At 37.7% G+C, this 19,279-nt stretch overlaps 2 protein-coding genes across 2 annotated transcripts; both read right to left on the bottom strand.

Moving 5' to 3' along the window:
* Nucleotides 1-55: 55 nt before the first annotated feature.
* On the bottom strand, nt 56-7,844 carry LOC133515770 (solute carrier family 22 member 7-like). Its single transcript, XM_061848355.1, has 11 exons — nt 7,232-7,844; nt 6,638-6,799; nt 5,167-5,329; nt 4,860-4,981; nt 4,298-4,542; nt 3,927-4,057; nt 3,507-3,627; nt 3,197-3,292; nt 1,302-1,492; nt 499-626; nt 56-169 (listed from the first exon to the last, which is right to left on the bottom strand). The coding sequence occupies exons 1-11, from the start codon at nt 7,290-7,292 to the stop codon at nt 69-71; spliced, it is 1,521 nt and encodes a 506-aa protein (XP_061704339.1). The 5' UTR covers nt 7,293-7,844; the 3' UTR covers nt 56-68.
* Nucleotides 7,845-8,741: 897 nt separating this feature from the next.
* LOC133515769 (solute carrier family 22 member 13-like) lies at nt 8,742-18,785 on the bottom strand. Its single transcript, XM_061848354.1, has 11 exons — nt 17,902-18,785; nt 17,450-17,611; nt 16,842-17,004; nt 16,316-16,437; nt 15,723-15,967; nt 12,118-12,251; nt 11,523-11,643; nt 11,158-11,253; nt 10,328-10,518; nt 9,710-9,837; nt 8,742-9,248 (listed from the first exon to the last, which is right to left on the bottom strand). Exons 1-11 carry the CDS (start codon nt 17,960-17,962, stop codon nt 9,136-9,138), a joined length of 1,536 nt encoding a protein of 511 aa, XP_061704338.1. The 5' UTR covers nt 17,963-18,785; the 3' UTR covers nt 8,742-9,135.
* Between the last annotated feature and the right edge of the window lie 494 nt (nt 18,786-19,279).

Raw genomic sequence — 19,279 nt, 5'->3', positions numbered from 1 at the left:
TTACATAAATAAATATTATAATTATAATCCTTACTTAACAGGTAAATTTGAAAACAATAACTTTGCTATTATAAAGATGTCCTCTTTTCTTCAGTGTTCTCGTGGTCATTAGGAGGCGGAGCACGTATCCGTCGGTCGTCTGGTATTAACGCCAATATTAGAGCCGATGCTGGAAAAAATATCAATCGCATTAAGAAGATATGTAGGAAAACAAGAGCCTCATTATAGTTAAAAGCAGCATTTTTTGATTTTCAAAGAGCCACGAATTTTGATTTGGTCTGTTATAAAACAATTCTGAAAACTATAATAGTCACAATCATAGTTCAGTTTGTCGTCTTTGTCATGATGTCAGAAATCTGATCAGAATTTAATTTTAAACCTATCTAATTAGGTAATTTGTTTCAGATAGAGACCCTCGAGAGCCGCGCGCCGCTTACTGTATTTGTTATAAATAGTGATGAACCCCGGCTGGGTTCATTAGGTTACATAAGAACTTACAGCCAAACAACGCAGAGCACACGTAGAAGCCACCAGCGCACCAGTTGGCGAGGAGGTAGTTGACAATCTGGATGAAGAACACGCTCATGAGCCGCGCGCCGATCATTGTGAGCGCTACTGCTGTTGTTCTGGAAAGAGAAGTGCAACCAGTGATTGCTGCCTGCTTAATTCATAGGTGCGTCCAGTTCTGGCGAATGATAAAGATAGTTTATTTTTCAAGCAGGCTCATTACAATGCGCTTATATGAACGTAAAATAAAGCTATGCGCTACCACCGGTGCAGTGAATTGGCCTGCTTCGCTCATTGCTCGTTATTCCGTAATATAATTTTCAGCTTGCGTGCAGTGCAAGATTGATTCGCTATATGGTGCGTTAGTCCAGTAGTGATCGAGTTCAATACACCAACATATCGTATTTATTTATATTTTGGCAAACGTGAAACAATATCCAAATAAAGTAAGTAAAGTTAAATCTTTTCTCGCGTCATCGCTATTTGCTGAACATTCAATGTGAAAATGGGAGCCAAGACCTAGATGAAGCACAAGACTTAAATACAATACCAATATACATAATGGATATATTCAGAGGACTACTATAACAAGGATGCTGGCGGCATTTCCTCGTTGTATCGCAATACTGATACGTTGTGCGAGGAAGCCGCCAGATCTTCTTCGCAATGTCTGCATAAAATTAGCGCGCTGGGGCCCCATGGACCTAAAGTTTCAAATAAAATTTAAAGAAAAAGATTTAAATACCTATAGATTTCACATACTAAGTTTTTCCAACGTTAAGTAAAAAACTTACCTCAAATGCGTTGGAAACAGCGCAACAGAGATCGTCGTATAGAAGCCCATGGACACCAACGCGATGGAGAAGGCTATGAATAAGACCACAGTCCCCACAGCGTTGGGTACCAGATTGATGAGGATGCCTGCCACGCCGCAAATGGACGCTACTACCATCGCCATGTTGCGACGACCTGTCTTGTCCACTATCTGTAATGAAAAAAGTTAGATCAATAGAATTGATGGATAAAGACTTTTAGAAATTAGCCTCTAAGTTTTTTTGTTTCAACTTCAGTTCTTTTAATTTGTTAGAGACTTGAGTTACTTTGTACTTTATCGGCAAGTTCAATGCGTGTACACTATACTCGTACTCATAGGTATTTATATTACATAAGCAAATTAGGGGGCGTCCATAAATTACGTGAGATGATTAAAGGGGGGAGGGGGTCGAGTCAAATCTCATCTAATCTCACGTTGGGGAGAGGGGGGGTCTCGACAAATATCACGCAATTTATTCTCTGATTGAAACAAAAAAAAAATTATACTATTTTGGTCCATTTAATCCAAATTGTATGTACATGCTTAAACTAGTCGTAAATAAAAGCACGAACCAAATTGTTTTTTCTTTTTACAATAAACAATCCAACGCGTTTACGTAATAAACCCACATTCTGAAAAATCTCACGTGAGATTGGGGGACGGGGGAGGGGGTTGAATAAAATCTCACGACATCTCACCAAGGGAGAAGGGAGGGTCAGACAATTGAAAAAAAACACCTCACGTAATTTATGGACGCCCCCTTATGTTATTATTACAGTTTCGGGTAGTATAAATAGGTATGTCAATAAATTTTACAATTGTGAGCATTATATTATAATACAAATAATCTTATACGTTTAAACGACCAATTCTAGTGTATGTATATACATTCATCTAGGAAAACGCTTATTTTTGAGTTTTTTATATGTTATCCGAGCAAATCTCGGTCGCCCAGATATTATTCATTAGGTTTGCTACATTAAATTATTTTGTTGGATTTCAATTAAGTACACCGCATTTTTTTTAAACTCCGTTAATTTCAATGGTGCATTTCTGAACTGAAATTAAGTCAATGTCTCAGAAACACCAGTAACTCCATTTTGAAGCTAATTAATAACTTATTATTATCTATTAAAGCCCTTAATACGAGCATGTCTTTTACCTTAGGGCCTGATTACACATGTTTTCAACTGTTTAGTTGAGTTAAATATAATATTAGTGTTACTGTTGTAACACTAATATTATGTTAAATTATTTTGTTGGATTTCAATTAAGTACACCGCATTTTTTTAAGCTCCGTTAATTTCAATGGTGCATTTCTGAACTGAAATTAAGTCAATGTCTCAGAAACACCAGTAACTCCATTTTGAAGCTAATTAATAACTTATTATTATCTATTAAAGCCCTTAATACGAGCATGTCTTTTACCTTAGGGCCTGATTACACATGTTTTCAACTGTTTAGTTGAGTTAAATATAATATTAGTGTTACAACAACGCAGCTATATAATACGCAGCATTCAAATATTTTAAAGCAATACGCCGAAGTTAATGAAATTTGATAAAAACACCGTGTATATGTAAAAGAATAGCGTTATAGTAGATGTGTGTATAGTAGATGGTTCAGTTAGGCTCCAAAATACTAACTAAAGATGACAGGCTGACAGAAGACACAATAACAGAGATACAAGACAAGTGCAACAACACACGCCTGGCTGAGGATGGTATTGAAGAAAGAGTGCATGGCGCAGACTCCGAAGACTAGTAAAACAGCGTTGTAGTGGATGAAGAGACGGTTAATTTAGGCTCTAAAATACTGAAGATAAGGACAGCAGACACAACAAGACAAGTACAAGATAAGAAATACAACACTCACCTGGCTGAGGATGGTGTTGAAGAAAGAGTGCATGGCGCAGACTCCGAACATCAGTAGCAGAGCGTTGCGGTTGAGCGAGCAAGGGACGACATTAGGCTGTCGAACAATTACATATTATTATAAGGCTCCGTCGGTTCAGGTTCCTCTCTCACTTTCACTAAACACAAAGCTGTGCGTGCCCGGGATCGCGGGTATAATGTTTTTGAATTTTATTTTTAAAGTTTAACAAAAGTAATCAGTGACTAAAATGAAAAAGAAAATTGCGCATGGTACGGAACACAATAAATGTAATAAATGTGGTAAGGCCTACATTAGGTTCGACTTCGGCATCGATGATTTGGCAGAGGGTGAAGTCTGTGCCCTCCCCAGTTTCCAGCAGCTTCATGAACTTGTCGGTAATAGTCGGTGCCCATACTAAAAATGCTATCACACTGGAACACAAATAAAACAAATTAGGTATTAAAGACAATTAAATCAAAAAATACCAAAGGAATAAATATCAATAGAGATAACATCCGAGGTAATAGAAAGAGAGCGGCCAAAGGCTAAGAGGAAGAGAGGCCATGAATATATATCAAGCAAGTGATGGAGAGAGTAAATGGCGTTGTTTTGTTGTAACAAGTCAAAGAGAAGGCTGAAGAAAAAACTACAGAGAGAGTAGAGCCCACAAATCATGATGACGATGCAATAATGGATCAATAGCCACATAACACACGTTTTATAAACTTACATTTGGTGTAATATGAAAAGACAAGCCATGACCAGCGTGTACTTCAAGTACGGCATCTTTAAGAGCGGTAAAATTTGATCTTTTGCCGATTTCTTTTCTGCTGTTTTTGTTTCTTTCAGCAAACCTTTCACCTGTAAAGATGAACAGTTATGCTTTATTATAAAACCTTTTTTTAATAAGACCGTCAAGTTTACTTATAAATTATTTAAAAAAATGAACCAGGGATTGCAATTGAAGGTCAAATTTGAAGTTCTTATGGCTATAAGTAGTAAAAATCATACTAATAATATAACTAATATTCAGAGCACTTTTCGGCTTGGGCTGATGGAGGGAAGGAAGACTTGTAAATCTAGAAAAAGCAATAGACTTACCCCGAATTCTTCACCGCGTTTTCCATTATTCACTCTATAAAAAGTTTCCAAAATCCTCAACGACCAATCCTCATCACCGGAGGCAAGTGCGTACTTAGGGCTCTCCTGCATGAACAACAGACAGACTCCACAGATAACACAGGGCAAAGAGTAGACCACTTGCATGGTTCGCCAAGAGTTCCAGTATATTCCCAGCGCTGGCATGTGGAGGGAAAAGCTTAGGGGTATGACTGGTATTGCCATTACTGAAATTCAAACACATGTAGGCTATTATAGCAACATTAGCAACTAGTCTTCACAAGAGACCGTAGATTCAGAAAAGCTATTAACAGGGGATGTTAATACCCCCTTGCATACATACTTTTATTTTGCTGCTGCTGTTGGTTTCGCTGTGAATGGTAATACATATTTGTATGCAGAGGTGCTAAGCTAATAGTTGTGCTGACTGTACACTGGACCAAATACAGGAAAAATATAAAATATGGCTTTGTATCATATCAGGTTGCTTAAAAAAAGGTTGACGTTGAAAACTTTTCCATTGACAAAAATGAAACAAACTAACCTGATATTAGACCTTGTCCTAGGAGGAAGATGCTAGAGACGAGCAGCATGGCGACATTTCGTTTCCTCACAGGCACGCTTTCGCTGAGTAGAGTCATTGATAGCACGTATATCCCTGAGCCACTGTGGAAAACGTACAAAAATTATAATTGGGGATGTAAAGTATACTCCGGACTATCCTTGCACTGGCTAAGATGATGGATATAAAAATGCTCTCACCGAAAAATGAAAACAAACCATTCATGAACTAGTTACGAGATGTGGCTAGGCTACGATATCACCAGCATTAACTAGAACAGCTGACTTACAAAGTAACAGTGAAGAGTTGGACAATCATGAGCATGAGCCAGTTGACTGAGATGCTGGCCAACGCATTGGAGGTTCCGCCCAGAGTCAGCGATAACAACAGCATGCGGCGGCGACCGCGAGTGTCACCAAGGTAACCCCATAACAGAGTACCAACCACCGCTCCTACAAAAAAATATAGTGTTTATTTTGCCTGTTAGATTAGAAACTAGCTTCGTTTCCAAATATTGTTTATAGTTCATATTTTCATATTCATTTGATATCATATACTGATGATATTTTCACACTTTGTCATTCTAACAGCACCGATTTCGCAGAGTGTACAAATGGTGTTATAAATGTGAGACTATCATAAGAATGTGAGACACTTTGTCACTTGCCAAGTATCGGTGCGTTTAGTTTGGATCGACACTAATATGAAACTCAGTTTTAGTTTCATGGAATTAACAATCCACACGAAGAGCAAAATATTTTTTTTTTTACTAGTACTCCTATTCACCTTAGTTTTTGTTAACACAGTGGTTTTTGGCTCGACACAACTAAAACCGTGCAACAGTTTTTATTATGACGATAATAAATAATTTTTAAACAATACTGTGGGATTAATAAAACCATTGAACTGCATATATTGTTATCGGTTAATAACTAAAATACCAGTATCGTTGACGTGTTAAAGCGTATCCTAGACTGTTATCGGATTATAGTCATTTTATTTAATCGATATGATACTCATTATCTAAGCAAAAAACGTAATTATTACATTCACACGTGTTATCTATTTAAAATCCATACATGGTCACATGGACGTTAAGACTTATTCTTCTCTTCCGGGTGACAGTCAATAGTCGTCTGTGCGCCAGCTTCGAAGATTTGTAAGGGAGACCCATTTGCCCCTCACACCCCCTTTCCACTGCCACTTTCTCGGTCCAAAAACCCTTGAACTAGTACTTAGGTGTTTCTATTACATACGTTTTACGAAAGCTGGCAAGTTGAACCTATGACCGTAATTACGCGTTGAAACAGCAAAATGCCAGAAAAGAACATACATACATTTACATTTAGCTACCTACTTAAAGTATTTGGTCAAAAAAAGAGAATAAACATATCGTTCGATTAAAACTAAGGTGCATTAAACTTGATTAAACGTCATTTCAATCTGAGCCTTAACTCGTTTGATTTAAGGTTTAGATTACAAATGGCTTAAATAGAGCGATATCCTGGTCAAGGCACCAGATTGCAATGCGTAAGTATAACAGCCCAGTTACACCGTTACTGCTAATAAATATGACTGCGGCCGGCAAAACTTTCCACTTTGTCGCTTGCCATAAAAACGAGATTTGCTTGTATCTTTATACGAATATCCTGACAAGGCGTCCTTATGGCAAGCGACAAAGTAGGACGTTTTGTCAGCCGCTGTCACAAATGAAGAAAATAAATCCCACGAGGTAAATACAAAGAAAGAGGGAAACCTACCAAAGACTGGCACCGCAACTAGTAGACCCTGCTGTGCACTTGTGGTGGCTAACTCGCAAGCACTGGCTGGCACGATGATAGTGGATCCAAAGGTCAGTGCTATGAATGATATTGTGCCAATTCCAGCTAGGGCGATAATCAGATAGTTGTAAAGGCCATAACCTGAAAAGAAAGCTTTTGAAGTTATAGAGTTCTCAACGTTTAACCTTTCAGATTATTTCTTTAAACTTTATTGCACAAACAAAGAAAATTGTACGAATGGCGGACTTAATGCCAAAAGGCATTCTTTACCAGTCAACAATGGGTCACAAAGAGACATATATGTTGGTGCAGAGATTCATAATTTAAAAGATTCATTTGTGAGTGATAGTCAATAATCGTGCGTTCAAACCTCGGATCTGGAATACAGAATAGAAAAAAACGTTCCAGACAAAAAATGCAATTAGAATCCGGTCAAGATCCATCATACACAGACAGATGTTAATCATCATAAGCCTATTTCTCTCACGCACTTTGTCCCTTTAGCCCAGATTATGACTGTTCTTTATCCAAAAATAATTGATTAAAACCAGAAACCTCACTAGATCTACTTACCTGTTTTCTCCAGCGCTTCTTCTAAAGATAATTTACAATTATTTTCGATTTGAGAATCCATTTTGAACACACTTCTGTTTTATATATTTACTTCAATTATATAACAGTATTTTCAAGCCAAATTTCTGTTCAGTTCGTTTGATTATATAAGAACTCATCTGTAAATATTTATTCCTTTTTCGTCATTTAGGACACATATTTTTATGAGCTCGAAGCGCGAATATACGTAAGACGTCTTATCATTTGGCAATATTTTTTAATACTTGGAAAATATGTATTCTGTTAAAATTAATATGTTGATAAAATAAATAATCATTCGCTATCGGCAGTGATTTATTTATTGATAGGCTGTCTTCTTCAATCAATATCCTGATTCATGTTAATAAAATGATGATAAAAGTGACTTAAGTACATGGTCAAATATGTACAAAGCTTAATACACGTACCTAAGTACATAATTGATCTAACTAGGAAACTTCTATGAGACTCATATAGTCGTTAAGTGCACGCAAAACTAATGTGCCGTTTGCGAGTGGAGCTCAATAATGAAATGATGATGCTCCTCGAAATGGACATGCACCTAAACTTTTAGAGTGATATAAATATTGTTTGCCGAGACAAAAAAACCTTTACCATTCTTCTTTCTTCTTTGAAGATAGGAAGATATGTTCAAGACTGAATTAAGATGAACATCTCTGGTAAATCGATTCCAACCATTATGGTTGGGAACGAAAGATTGGAGATGGTTGAGCAATACGTGTGTATTAGACATGTTCTATCATTTGACAAAGCAGAATAAGCTCTCCAGGAGAATCCAACTGGGTTGGGCGGCATTCAATAAACGTTAAGTTAACATTACACAATGCCTGAATTTTCGCCTCTTTGACCAATCTGTCCTGCCTATCTACGATGCCGAGACATGGACGCTCACTAAGAAAATCCAAGTGGTTTAAAAGACACGTTTTTGTCAAGCTCGAATTCTGATGATGGATTCCATGAGAAATTGGAGGACTCCTTAACTCTTATAAGCATAAGTAATACATTAATAGCGAATTTTAGTTTTTATCTAAAAACCAACCATAATTTGCGTTTAGATAATGCTATTTGGTAAAATGAAACTGCTCATGTAGACCAGAATGGACCTCCTCTACGACAAAAGTATTTTCTAAGTTTTGATGCTAATTATAATTGTTTTGAGATGTACTATCGTTGTAAATAATTTAAATAGCATTTCAGTCCTCTTCAAAGTTCAGTTAGACAACCTACCTTAGAATTATTTTTAAAACAGCCTGTATATGTAAGTTCCTAAAATAATCTAAGTAGCGATGTACGATAGGTGAATGATAATGATAATGTACAAATTGATAAAATATTCATCGATAACAATATCATGTAAACGCATTTAAGTTCGGGGTGAGCAGGTTGTCTTGGTAGTTAATAACTGGTAATCATCAGACACGAAATGGGAATAACAATTTCTACTTTGTTACGTTACAGAAAACAAATGAAATAATTCACAGATCTTTATTCTTGAAACAATTTTTTTTTTATTAACACAGTTGTTTAAAGGTAATAAAAATACAGACATGTTGCATTAAATATTCATATTAGAAGTAGACATTTTTGTTGTTTTGCTAGGTGTGACTCTGAAAGAGAAATTATTATAATAACTTCTATACATTCGATTGGATGATGATATCACTGTAGAATTACTAAGGCCGTCAACAATCTACGAGTAGATAGTATTGCTTTGCAAAAGCACATTGTTTTTTAAAACTGAACCAGTTCATCTGATTGTCACTAGGGTAGCGTTGTGCGCGGTGACCATTCCTCAGAGAGAGCTTTGTCTAAGCAAGACTGTCATTTGGCTGACGCGATGATGTGTAAGATCATAAAGCTATTCGTTAAAAAGATGTCCTCTGCTCATGTTGGTCACCAAGAATTTCTGGATCGGGCTGTTTCGGAGGCGCGAGCAGCCGGCGGTCGTCTGGTAATAGGGCTAATATCAACGCTGAAGCTGCAGTGAAAATATTCAATATTAGAAAATAATACCATCAAAGGGTGGAGAGAATAGTGTAAATATTGATTACCAGAACTATACATTGGTAATTTAGGAATCACGTAGCATTTTTGTGGCAGCGTGGCGAGTTAAAGAAATCGATATGCCATATGACTATACACGATACTATTGTAATAATTTCAACAGATGAAATTATTAACCATAATGCTACGATATTCAATTACTGATATATAAGTATGGTGCCCTAAACTACAATATTATGTATAGGTCTTGTAGTCTCAGGACGTAATGAAGAAAAATAAGATAACACGTCGCAATTACACCATGGAAACGCTATTTTGGATAAGCGAAATTTCTTTTAAGGAGTTGTATGTGTTTTTAAAACACTTAAGCGAAAGTGAACTGGAGAAATGAGCCTAGATTGAAAAACAGAGAAAAGTAAATAATACAGGACTTACAGGCAAACAGAGTTGAGAAGAGGTAGAAGCCCAGCTCGCAAGAATTGACGAGGAGGTAGTTGATGATTTGAATGAAGACGACGCTCATCAATCTAGCGCCTATCATTGACATGGCCATAGCCATGGTCCTGGAAACAACAGACACTAGTTACATTACCTATACTACCCACAAGCTCTAAAAAACGATCTTTGAAATGATATCCCTATCGTGTTATGGCAGGTTTGCCTTGATAGCCCTATGTTTATCATAATGCCATAAACCTATATTGCTTGAATGCTGGAAATGGCTACCCCAAGGGTTTTGGAAAAAAATTACCAGCTCCTACAGGTACATATTATGTGTAATGTTCTAAAAGCAACTGGTTACAGTGGTAACCGATTACCCTAGCTTATATAAAACACTTGTATTTCGATTCTTTACGAACTAGTTAGAACTAGTTGTAATTAAAATAGTCCAGTTTTTATTATTATTGGGTGTTAGGTACTTAAAAAGTAGTGGGAAGACTCAAACTTGTGGGAAGCAATGTAACAGCGTACCACGACAGCGATAGGTCGCTGTATATTTTTATCTATCTAGCTCTCTCTTTCGATTTCTTACTTGGTTATTCTAATACGAACCTGAGTCTTGTGGGGAACAATGTCACAGCGATGGCGGTATAAAAGCCCATCGTGACGGCACCCAGAGAGAATACTACGAAAAGCGCAGCCGTGCCCGCGGCGTTGGGGACCAAGTTGACCAGCACGCCGGACAAGCCGCACAGGGAGGCGACGACCATGGCGGTGTTGCGGCGGCCTGCTTTGTCCACTATCTGTGTATCATGGGTTTGTTATGTATCAATTTATGACTAGAATGTAGCCAGACACTACCCAAGTAAATCATGACTATATGCGGAGTTGGGATTTCTGGTCTAATTTAAAAATGGCAAAGTCGTCTCGAAAATGTTTTTTTTTTTTATATCATTGACAATATTGATGGATTAATATTACCCAAAGATTTGATTAAACATGTATGGCCTGAATAACTGATGTCACTTTATAACTTTAAGCAGGAAAAACTATGCATATTTGGTACATAAATAAGTGAAATAACCGATAAAGTTTACCTAAGCCTCTCTCTCATCTCTGCTCCACCATGGAGGCGATATGACGTGGAAATAAAATTATGCGAAAATTTTGCGTTTAAGAAAGAATATAAAGTTTCTGTTTAAACAATATGACAATCAACCGTATCGACAAACGCCAAACAAATACAAATAAATATTGGGATGACAGATGCTATGAAATCTTAATATTTTCATACATTATTCGATTCGCGTTTTCTATTAACGATTGTCATCTTGGCTAGGCCTCCATTTGTAACACAATACGTCACATAATTAGTGTCACTTATTTAAAATGAAACTACTATCATTAACTAAATATTGAGATTTACTAATAAGTACACAGACCAGGCTGAGGACGGTGTTGAAGACAGATTGCAGCGAGCACATGGCTAGGAGAAGCAGCATGGCGATGCTGTTGATGGAACAGGGTGGTGCATCTGACTGCAATATAGATACATTTTGGATTAACTTGACGGAATAAAAGACAAATGAAGTAAATCATGGTGGAAAAGAACAGTTGGTCAGCATATGGAGGCGATATCTATGTGACACCGCAGACATTTTCTTTTTAATTTACAAGATTTTCAAGATCAAGAGAAGAGAGATAATTTTTCTGACAATTTCAGCGCCCAAATATGTATATTGGTTCAAGAAAATGAGGTAATTAAGTTCAAAGTTAAAATTTTTAAGGCAATGTCATTATGACTTACATCAACCTCGACTTCGGTGGCGATGATCTGGCATAGCGTTAGGTCTGAGCCCTCGCCTGTCTCCAGCAACTTCATCAGCTGATTGGCAATGCTCGGTGCCCACACCACGAAAGCTACTATACTGGATAACAAATAATGGTAGTTAATTTTATAAATGTAAATATCTTTATTTTTGATTGGCATTTATCGATAAACGCTTATTAATTGGGCCTAGTTGGTTGTGCCCAGGCATCAGTTTACGCATTGCACACCTTTTTATAGTGTTGCACAAATGACGATAGAACTACATAGGGTAGGGCCGGGGCAACCGACACTTCGTTTTATATGAGAGGTGACAGATGATCACGTGATACTTTCTATAGGAAACGAAGTGTCGTATGCCTCGGCCGAGTGTCGGATCTTTAAGGCTCCGGTCTGGAGTTCTGGACGCCAAAGGCAATGAGGCGACGAGCGGTGGTTTAAAATTCTAATATTATCAAGGTCAAGTTATGTATAAATTCCCGCTCGTCGTTCCGCTGGCTACTGGCATCCATACCGTGACCTAGATGATTCGCAGCATAAAATAGAGATTCTGATATGACGCCACGGAACGTACATTTGGAACAATATGAAGAGACTGGCCATGATCAACGTCCTCTTCAAATATGGTTTCTTGAACAGCGGCACTATTTGCTCCTTTGCATCTGATTTCTTCTCTGTGGCATCTGTCTCTTGCAACAGCTCTTTCACCTTGAAATAAGTAAAACACAGTCAATACATCGACATGTCGCACACAACAACGCGGTCGTACCGAATTAAAACATCCTTGAGGTTATGACTCGATTAAGGTGACAGTCCATTTCCAACTGCAGCTGCACTACCGTTGCGACATTACTGCAGCGGCCGACTGCTGCTGCTTGCGGCGTGCAGTCGCGGCAGCGTTCGTCAGTTGATTGTCAAAGTCAATGAATAATGTCACTGTCAGACGTATAAATAAAATTACTAATTTACTTATTTGTATTTTTTACGAGAAGAAGTAAGTGACGATAATGCTACATGGTAGGTACATGAAAACGAAAAACAGTTTGCCTTTCTACAAAAGTCACATTCAGTCGAAGGCAGCTACGCAATATTATTAAAAAACCAGATATAGTTGGTGATCGTTTGTTTGCCGATTAAATGAATAACAATTTAACTTCAAATTGAAGAAATACAACCAAATTACTCGAATTAAATGAATGCAGAGGAGAAATATTTCTTCACTTAAGGTAAGTTAACATTTTGAAATTATCTTCCCCATCCTCTTGACTAAATGCGTGACCACCGCACACAGCAACCCGACGAGAGCGGGACTCATGTTGCTCGTGATGGATACGGTATGCGCACTTGATCCACTTGCATCACGTGATCCAGCCAAATCCAGCCGGTGGTGTCTGCACGTTTTTGGTGGCCTAGTACCGCCTGGATGTAGAAGTCTGCGATAAACGTCCCCTCAAAAAGCTAGGTAGGCTCTTTTATCCCGGGTTTACTTTATTTTTGCAAAGGGATTCGTGGGTTTCGGAGATGGCGATGCGACAAAATAAATTCTCCAATGCAGTCGTTCAGTGTTAGCAAAATATTACAGATTTATCTTTCTGAGTTTTCATATTAAACCAATGTTTCATTAGTTACCTAAAAGTAAAGAATAAACGAATAAATTGATTTGTAAGAGCTATAATTACGCAATTTACACTTAATATTGTCCAGTTTCCTATTTCAAACTAAAGCACAAATTTAAATCTTATAATCGCTCTTGTGTTGCAGGTGTCCATGGGCGACGGCACTCGTGGTCGTGGCAGATACGGATTATGACTAGACCATATAAAACTTGATGGGCGAGACAAGAAATCCTTTATGAAGAAAGCTATTTACGTTAGCCAAGGGGCTGATAGAAAGAATATTTAATAAATTAATTGGAATAATAAATATTTTCCTCGTGATGGTGTGATAAAATAAATTCGTGTTGCGCTCTGTAGCAAAGTTTGTTTAACCCTCATGCCTTGAAGTCCCCGCAACTGTCAATACAATTTTATTTTAAAACCGCTGTCGCTTCTCTTGTGGTTCAATTTTGTAATTTTTCTTACGTTTGAGTATCCATATGCTACCATGAGGTGTTAAACAACAACTTTGCCTTTTGTATTTCTAGGTAATACAACTGAATTATTGCTTTTTTTATCTCAGAAATGGCTTTGAAATGACAAAGTGAGAAAGTGTCACGATATTATACACCGTGGGCTGGTAAAACCTGATAGATTTAAAGTTGTATTCTTAATCGCAATTAGAGGCTAAAATATCATACAAATTTTCTGTAATCGGTCTTCTTTCAGAGATAATGGCAATTCTTGCGTAAATTTGTTTCTGCTATAACTTTGTGAAAAACGCCTTTTTCGCTGCGGCGCTGCCTCTATGTGACTTGGTTTAGTCATACCTTCTGACAAACATTACTCAACTAAAAAGAACACTCGCAATTTTGTTCTATAGATGAATTAAGAAAACTTTACTTCTTCGTTGTAATGTTTTATTTTTTCCGCCAAGATGTAGAAAGAAATAACGTGCTGGGTGCAGAAAATGGCTTTTAAATCGGCTAAAAAAAACAGATTTTTTTTTCCGAATGTTACTAAACATTTTTTGATCCTCAGGAATGCGTGGTTAAGATCTGTCGGATTTTACCAACCCACGGTGTGTATAATATGATATTACGACACTTTCACATTTTATCACGCCAAATTCACTGTGCCACGGTACTGTCAGCGAGAATTCAGTAATTAAACCTGTTAAATATAAGCATCACTGAAACTCCTAAGCACGCCTCCAACTCCAGAAGTGATACATGCACGTTGCCGACCCTTTAAAAACCTGTACACTTCTTTTTTCAAGAACCCCTACTGTAGACCTTCAGAAAAACCTCGGCAGGGAGCTCATACTAAAGCCGGAGCGCCCGCGGGAGGAAATTCCTCTTAAGCCGCACAGTGCGCGACCATTGTTGCCACAAAAAAATGTAATCTACTGTGGTTTCGTAGTATCCTAACACAAATATAGAGGATACAGAGTAAGCTATTCCATTCGAAACATTTTCTCAGTTAAAATTTGGAAAAAGAGAAAGAGGAAAGAGAGAGGAAATTGCATACGACCACTCCGTTCGGTATTAGAATCATCATAGAAATATTATGTTGTCACATTTTTATGCTATGTGTACATGATTGTACGATAATGGTTAGCATACCTACATCGATCTTATTCTAACACATAAGTGCGTCCTGTAATTTAGTACCTAGTAGTAGTAGTAAAACTTTTTATTGTACAAAAATGAACACAAAACAGGAAAAAAACACTCATCATTAATACAAAGGTGAACTAGTTTTCCAGTTTTTTCACTATTATTAGTTTGTAAATAATTTATGTATACATACATACATAGCCACTATCTACTTATTGCCTACCATGAAAATCTTAATTTGAAAATCGTATATTTGCCTCTCTATCGTTCTTGCCCTTTCGAGCTTATAGCTGTTCTCGGAAAACTACGAAAAAAGGAAAGAACTGTTTATTTAATGAATTTATCAGGAAACATTAAAAAAAAACAATAAGAGCAACGCCAAGATACAAAGGAACTACCGCGAAACACAGAAACTATCGGGGTTGTTTATCCACGGGTGTAATAAACTCCTTATATTGTAGTGGTTATATCCTCTTTGCTTAGAGCTACTAATATCTGTGACCAAGACATTTCTCTAAAGATTTGACGTGCGGTTCGCAGTTGCGGTCGTATGTACACCGAACACTAAAAATCACCATGCTAAGTGCAGTCGGTCTTGTCATCATTTTACTATGGAATTTGACAATAACACTGACGTATTCAGGCCGCTGCAGTAATGTCGGAGCAGTAGTGCAGCTGCGGTCAGAAATGGACTGTCACCTTTATAAGTATTTTAAAAAATGTGAATGGAAGTCGAATGGTGACTTTACAAAATTCATAATGTCCATATAACCAGAATCTACTACAACTAGTTATCATGAAGCAAGTTTCGACGATTTCTCCATAACTAAAAAAAATTGTTTGAAGGTCAAATCGGTACCTCTTAAGTCATATGGTCCCCTCTGTCATTGGCCTTAATTTTGTCGGTACTAATCTCGAAATACTGTATTTCATTGAATTTGTTTAGTTTCAATGATGCAATATACTTGCAATTCTTCTTCACTTCTGCTATTATTTAACCTGTGGATGGTCCTCAAGATCTTCATTGCCTGATCCTCATTTCCACTGGCCAGTTCGTACTTGGGGCTCTCCTGCATGAATACCCAGAACACCGCGCAGATCAGACACGGAAGTGAGTACACCACCTGCAGTGTACGCCAGGAGTTCCAGTAGATACCAAGTATTTCAAGGTGGTAGGAGAACGTGAGTGGGATGATGGGTATCGCCATTACTAAAATATTTGGAGGAATGATTTAAGAAATAGTTAAACAAAACAAGTGTTTTTATAATGAAAAACCAGTTTTGGAAATTGATAAACTATCACATACATATTCAATGTAAGCTATTAGTCTAACAAAAGTTCTAGGTTATGACCAAAAATATCTTATGCCAATAGTATCTTCTCAAAATTTAAGATACTTTCGTGATTTTATTGAGTTGAGAAATAGCTTCAAAATATGTTGAAATTAATTTCACAAAAAATATTTCTTATCTTGAAGGGATATCTTATGGAAGGTAAGGCAATATTCGTAATAATTCGTCAACAAGTTAGCCGTATTTGGTAATTAGTCGAGCATACCTGATAAGATGCCTTGTGCGAGGAGAAAGACGCTGGAAACCAGAACCATGGCGACATTACGTTTCTGTAGTGGTACGCTCTCGCTGAGCAGAGTCATTGACAGCACGTAGATCCCTGATCCCCTGCAAACACAACCAAGATTTCTGCAGCGTGGTGTATTTTTTTGCTATAGCAACTGCTTGGTATTTCTGCGTGGCAGGTGGAGCTGTAAATCTAGCCAATACTTTGGTTAATATTGCAAAAAAAAATGCTGTGTTGTGCTCGATTTGTCTACCAGATAAATCTTAGCACTTCTTTGTTTTCGACTACGTTTTGTAGATTACATACATACTTCAAAAGCAATGAGCAAAAGCTTCATTAGAAAATCATTAGTTCAAGGTGCTTTCCACGTTAATACCCTAACGTAACTACAGCTTCAGTTTTGGCATTATATTGGCCAGAACAGGAAGAAATATGTTCTACAAAGCAGCAGAGGTATCCTAAGGAACTGCCCCCAGCGATAACCAACATAGATTCAACAACGTACAATGTGACGGTGCACAGCTGGATGATCATCAGCATGATCCAGTTGACAGATATGCTGGCCAGCGCGTTGGACGCGGCGCCCAGCGCCAGTGATACCAGCAGCATGCGGCGGCGGCCGCGCGTGTCGCCCAGGTAGCCCCATAGCAGGGAGCCTATCACTGCCCCTGTGGAACAGTCCTAATCTCAATAAACAAACACTACACATAGGAATCCTTTGTATTTATTATTATAAGCTGATCCGATAATACTACGACAGTATTATAGATAAATGCCATCCAGGAATCATTGCGACATATTTACACGGCACACAACTGATAAATCTGTAACAACAGGATCCTGTCTTCTAGACAGAGTTGCCCATGAGCATGCCCATGCTTGATCTCCTAACTAGCATTCTTGGGCATTGTAAAAATGGCCCGTAAGGAAACCGGAAACTTGATACCATCCTATGCATAATAAACCTGACCTCGAAAAAAAATTGGCCCTAAATTTACTAGTATTAGTAAATTAGCTCTGTGGATCAAGAAGTGTGCTGGTAATGAAGTGAGAGGAGGTGACCTAAACAGCTCGAAGCTAGTTTAAATGGATAGAGTCTCTAGCTAGCCTTACCTGCTATAGGCACCCCCACTAACAACCCTTGCTGCGCGCTGGTGGTATCCAGTTCACAGGCACTTGCTGGCACAATGATGCTGCTCCCGTACGTTAGTGTTACGAAGGCTATGGTGGACGCGCCCGCTAGCGCTATTATTAGGTAACTGTACAATCCATAACCTGGAAAACATTATATTGGATAATTGGTAATAAGTTCGGTGATAGGTAGATCTCCGTGACCTCGGTGTCGGCGAAGCTGGCGTGATAGATACCGCTCTAGACCGAGCAAAGTGGCGTGTTCTTATGTTGGAGACCAAGACTCATTTTGGGTCATCGCGCCAGCCAATTAAATTAATACAATGAAAAAATTAGACATTCGGCCAAAGCCATCGTTGAAAATATAAACAAGCCGTTTAAAATAATAAAAAATCACGGGACAAGTAAATTTAATTGATGCATTGATAACTTACCTGTTTTTGCAAGCGCTTCTTCAAATGGTACTTTGCCATCTTTTGCTTTGATAGAATACATTTTTTAGATAACAAATCATAACAATAAATATTGGTTGAGTCATTAATGGTCCGATACTGACGGGTTGAGTGCGAATATCGAAGCAGTAACCATAACCCAATTTTTTTAATTCATGAAATAGTAATAGGTTGCGCAATCAATACGGAAGACAAACGAATGATATTAAATAAGCAGTCGCGTCTAAAATATCATAGGAAAATTGATATACTAAGAAATATTTAAAGGATTAATTATAAGATAATGCTATCATTAGATACCACTATTATTCTATGTATAATTCGCATCGATAAGAGATAATATGTAATAATACGTGTCGTAGCATCAACATTTCAAAGTTTATAGTTTTTGTCAACTTGCACTACAGCCAAAATGCGTTGTGAAATGTGTGTGTGTGTGTGTGTGTGTGCTGCAAAATGTGTTGCGGCGGCCAAAATGTTATTAGCGATATAATGTGCGCGTTGATTTTTGCTCTCAAAATGGATGTAAGGAGCTTATAAAGTGTAGGCAAACACGTGATGGGTCTGTAGTTCTTTGCTTCCGTGGTACTACCGGACTTATAGAGCAGGAAGGTGACACCAGTTGTTAAGCATGGTGGGAGAGAACCAAGCTCGAGGGCTTGTTGAAATTGTGCTGCCAGGCGCGAGTACGAGCATCAGAACCATTTTAGCCAGAAGTTGTGCAATCCATCCGGTCCAGTAGGGCTAAGATGGTTGGCTCTTTATCATTTGTCACCATGCCTGTCACGTTCTAACAACTATGTAAGTGCGAACGTGACGAGCATAGTGACAAGCGATAAAATTGGAACCATGCTGCCACTGCAGCAGGGCTATTATGGTCGATTTTATAAATGATATGGCTGTATAAATGATAATATAACTAACATTTTATCCAGTTTTTATTGATTTGACGTCTTTTCCACTTTTGACAGCGATAGATGTTAAATGATTTACTGCATAACATGGTCGGTGGATAATTTGTCATTTGTCTAAATTTCTAACTTAAACTTAGTTGATAAGTGGATAAGTTAAATGATATAAATGACACTTGTCTAGATTTATACCGTTTTATAGCATTTACACCGTTTTGTCTACTTTTGACAGCGATAGACGGTAAATGGCAACGTTTGTTGAATAATTAAATATATAGTCGAGTTTTGACGGCTAGACTTTGATTATTTTATCCTAGTGCTCACTGGGTCGCGATAAGTGCTCTTGTGCTATATAAATGGTGCAAAATACAAATTTTTGGAGTAAAATATCAGTAAGTATCTGTTTTTTTCATTATATATAAAATCAAACTCATTTATTTACATATAAC

The sequence above is a fragment of the Cydia pomonella genome, chromosome 3 (assembly GCF_033807575.1).
Source record: "Cydia pomonella isolate Wapato2018A chromosome 3, ilCydPomo1, whole genome shotgun sequence".
NCBI lineage: Eukaryota > Metazoa > Arthropoda > Insecta > Lepidoptera > Tortricidae > Cydia > Cydia pomonella.
The sequence above is the reverse complement of the archived record's forward strand: the minus strand, read 5'-3'. Positions and strand labels throughout refer to the sequence as shown.

Bases quoted from the DNA above. Each gene is read 5' to 3' on its own strand.
- LOC133515770 (XM_061848355.1), bottom strand. From the start codon at position 7,292: ATGGATTCTCAAATCGAAAATAATTGTAAATTATCTTTAGAAGAAGCG. The intron at 3,628-3,926 runs GTAAGTTTATAA...TTTGTGTTCCAG, and splicing joins CTTTTCATATTACACCAAAT to TGTGATAGCATTTTTAGTAT. The intron at 1,493-3,196 runs GTGAGTGTTGTA...TTTTCATTACAG, and splicing joins TCAACACCATCCTCAGCCAG to ATAGTGGACAAGACAGGTCG.
- LOC133515769 (XM_061848354.1), bottom strand. From the start codon at position 17,962: ATGTATTCTATCAAAGCAAAAGATGGCAAAGTACCATTTGAAGAAGCG. The intron at 17,005-17,449 runs GTAAGGCTAGCT...ACTGTTCCACAG, and splicing joins AGTGGGGGTGCCTATAGCAG to GGGCAGTGATAGGCTCCCTG. The intron at 15,968-16,315 runs GTATGCTCGACT...CAAATATTTTAG, and splicing joins CGCACAAGGCATCTTATCAG to TAATGGCGATACCCATCATC.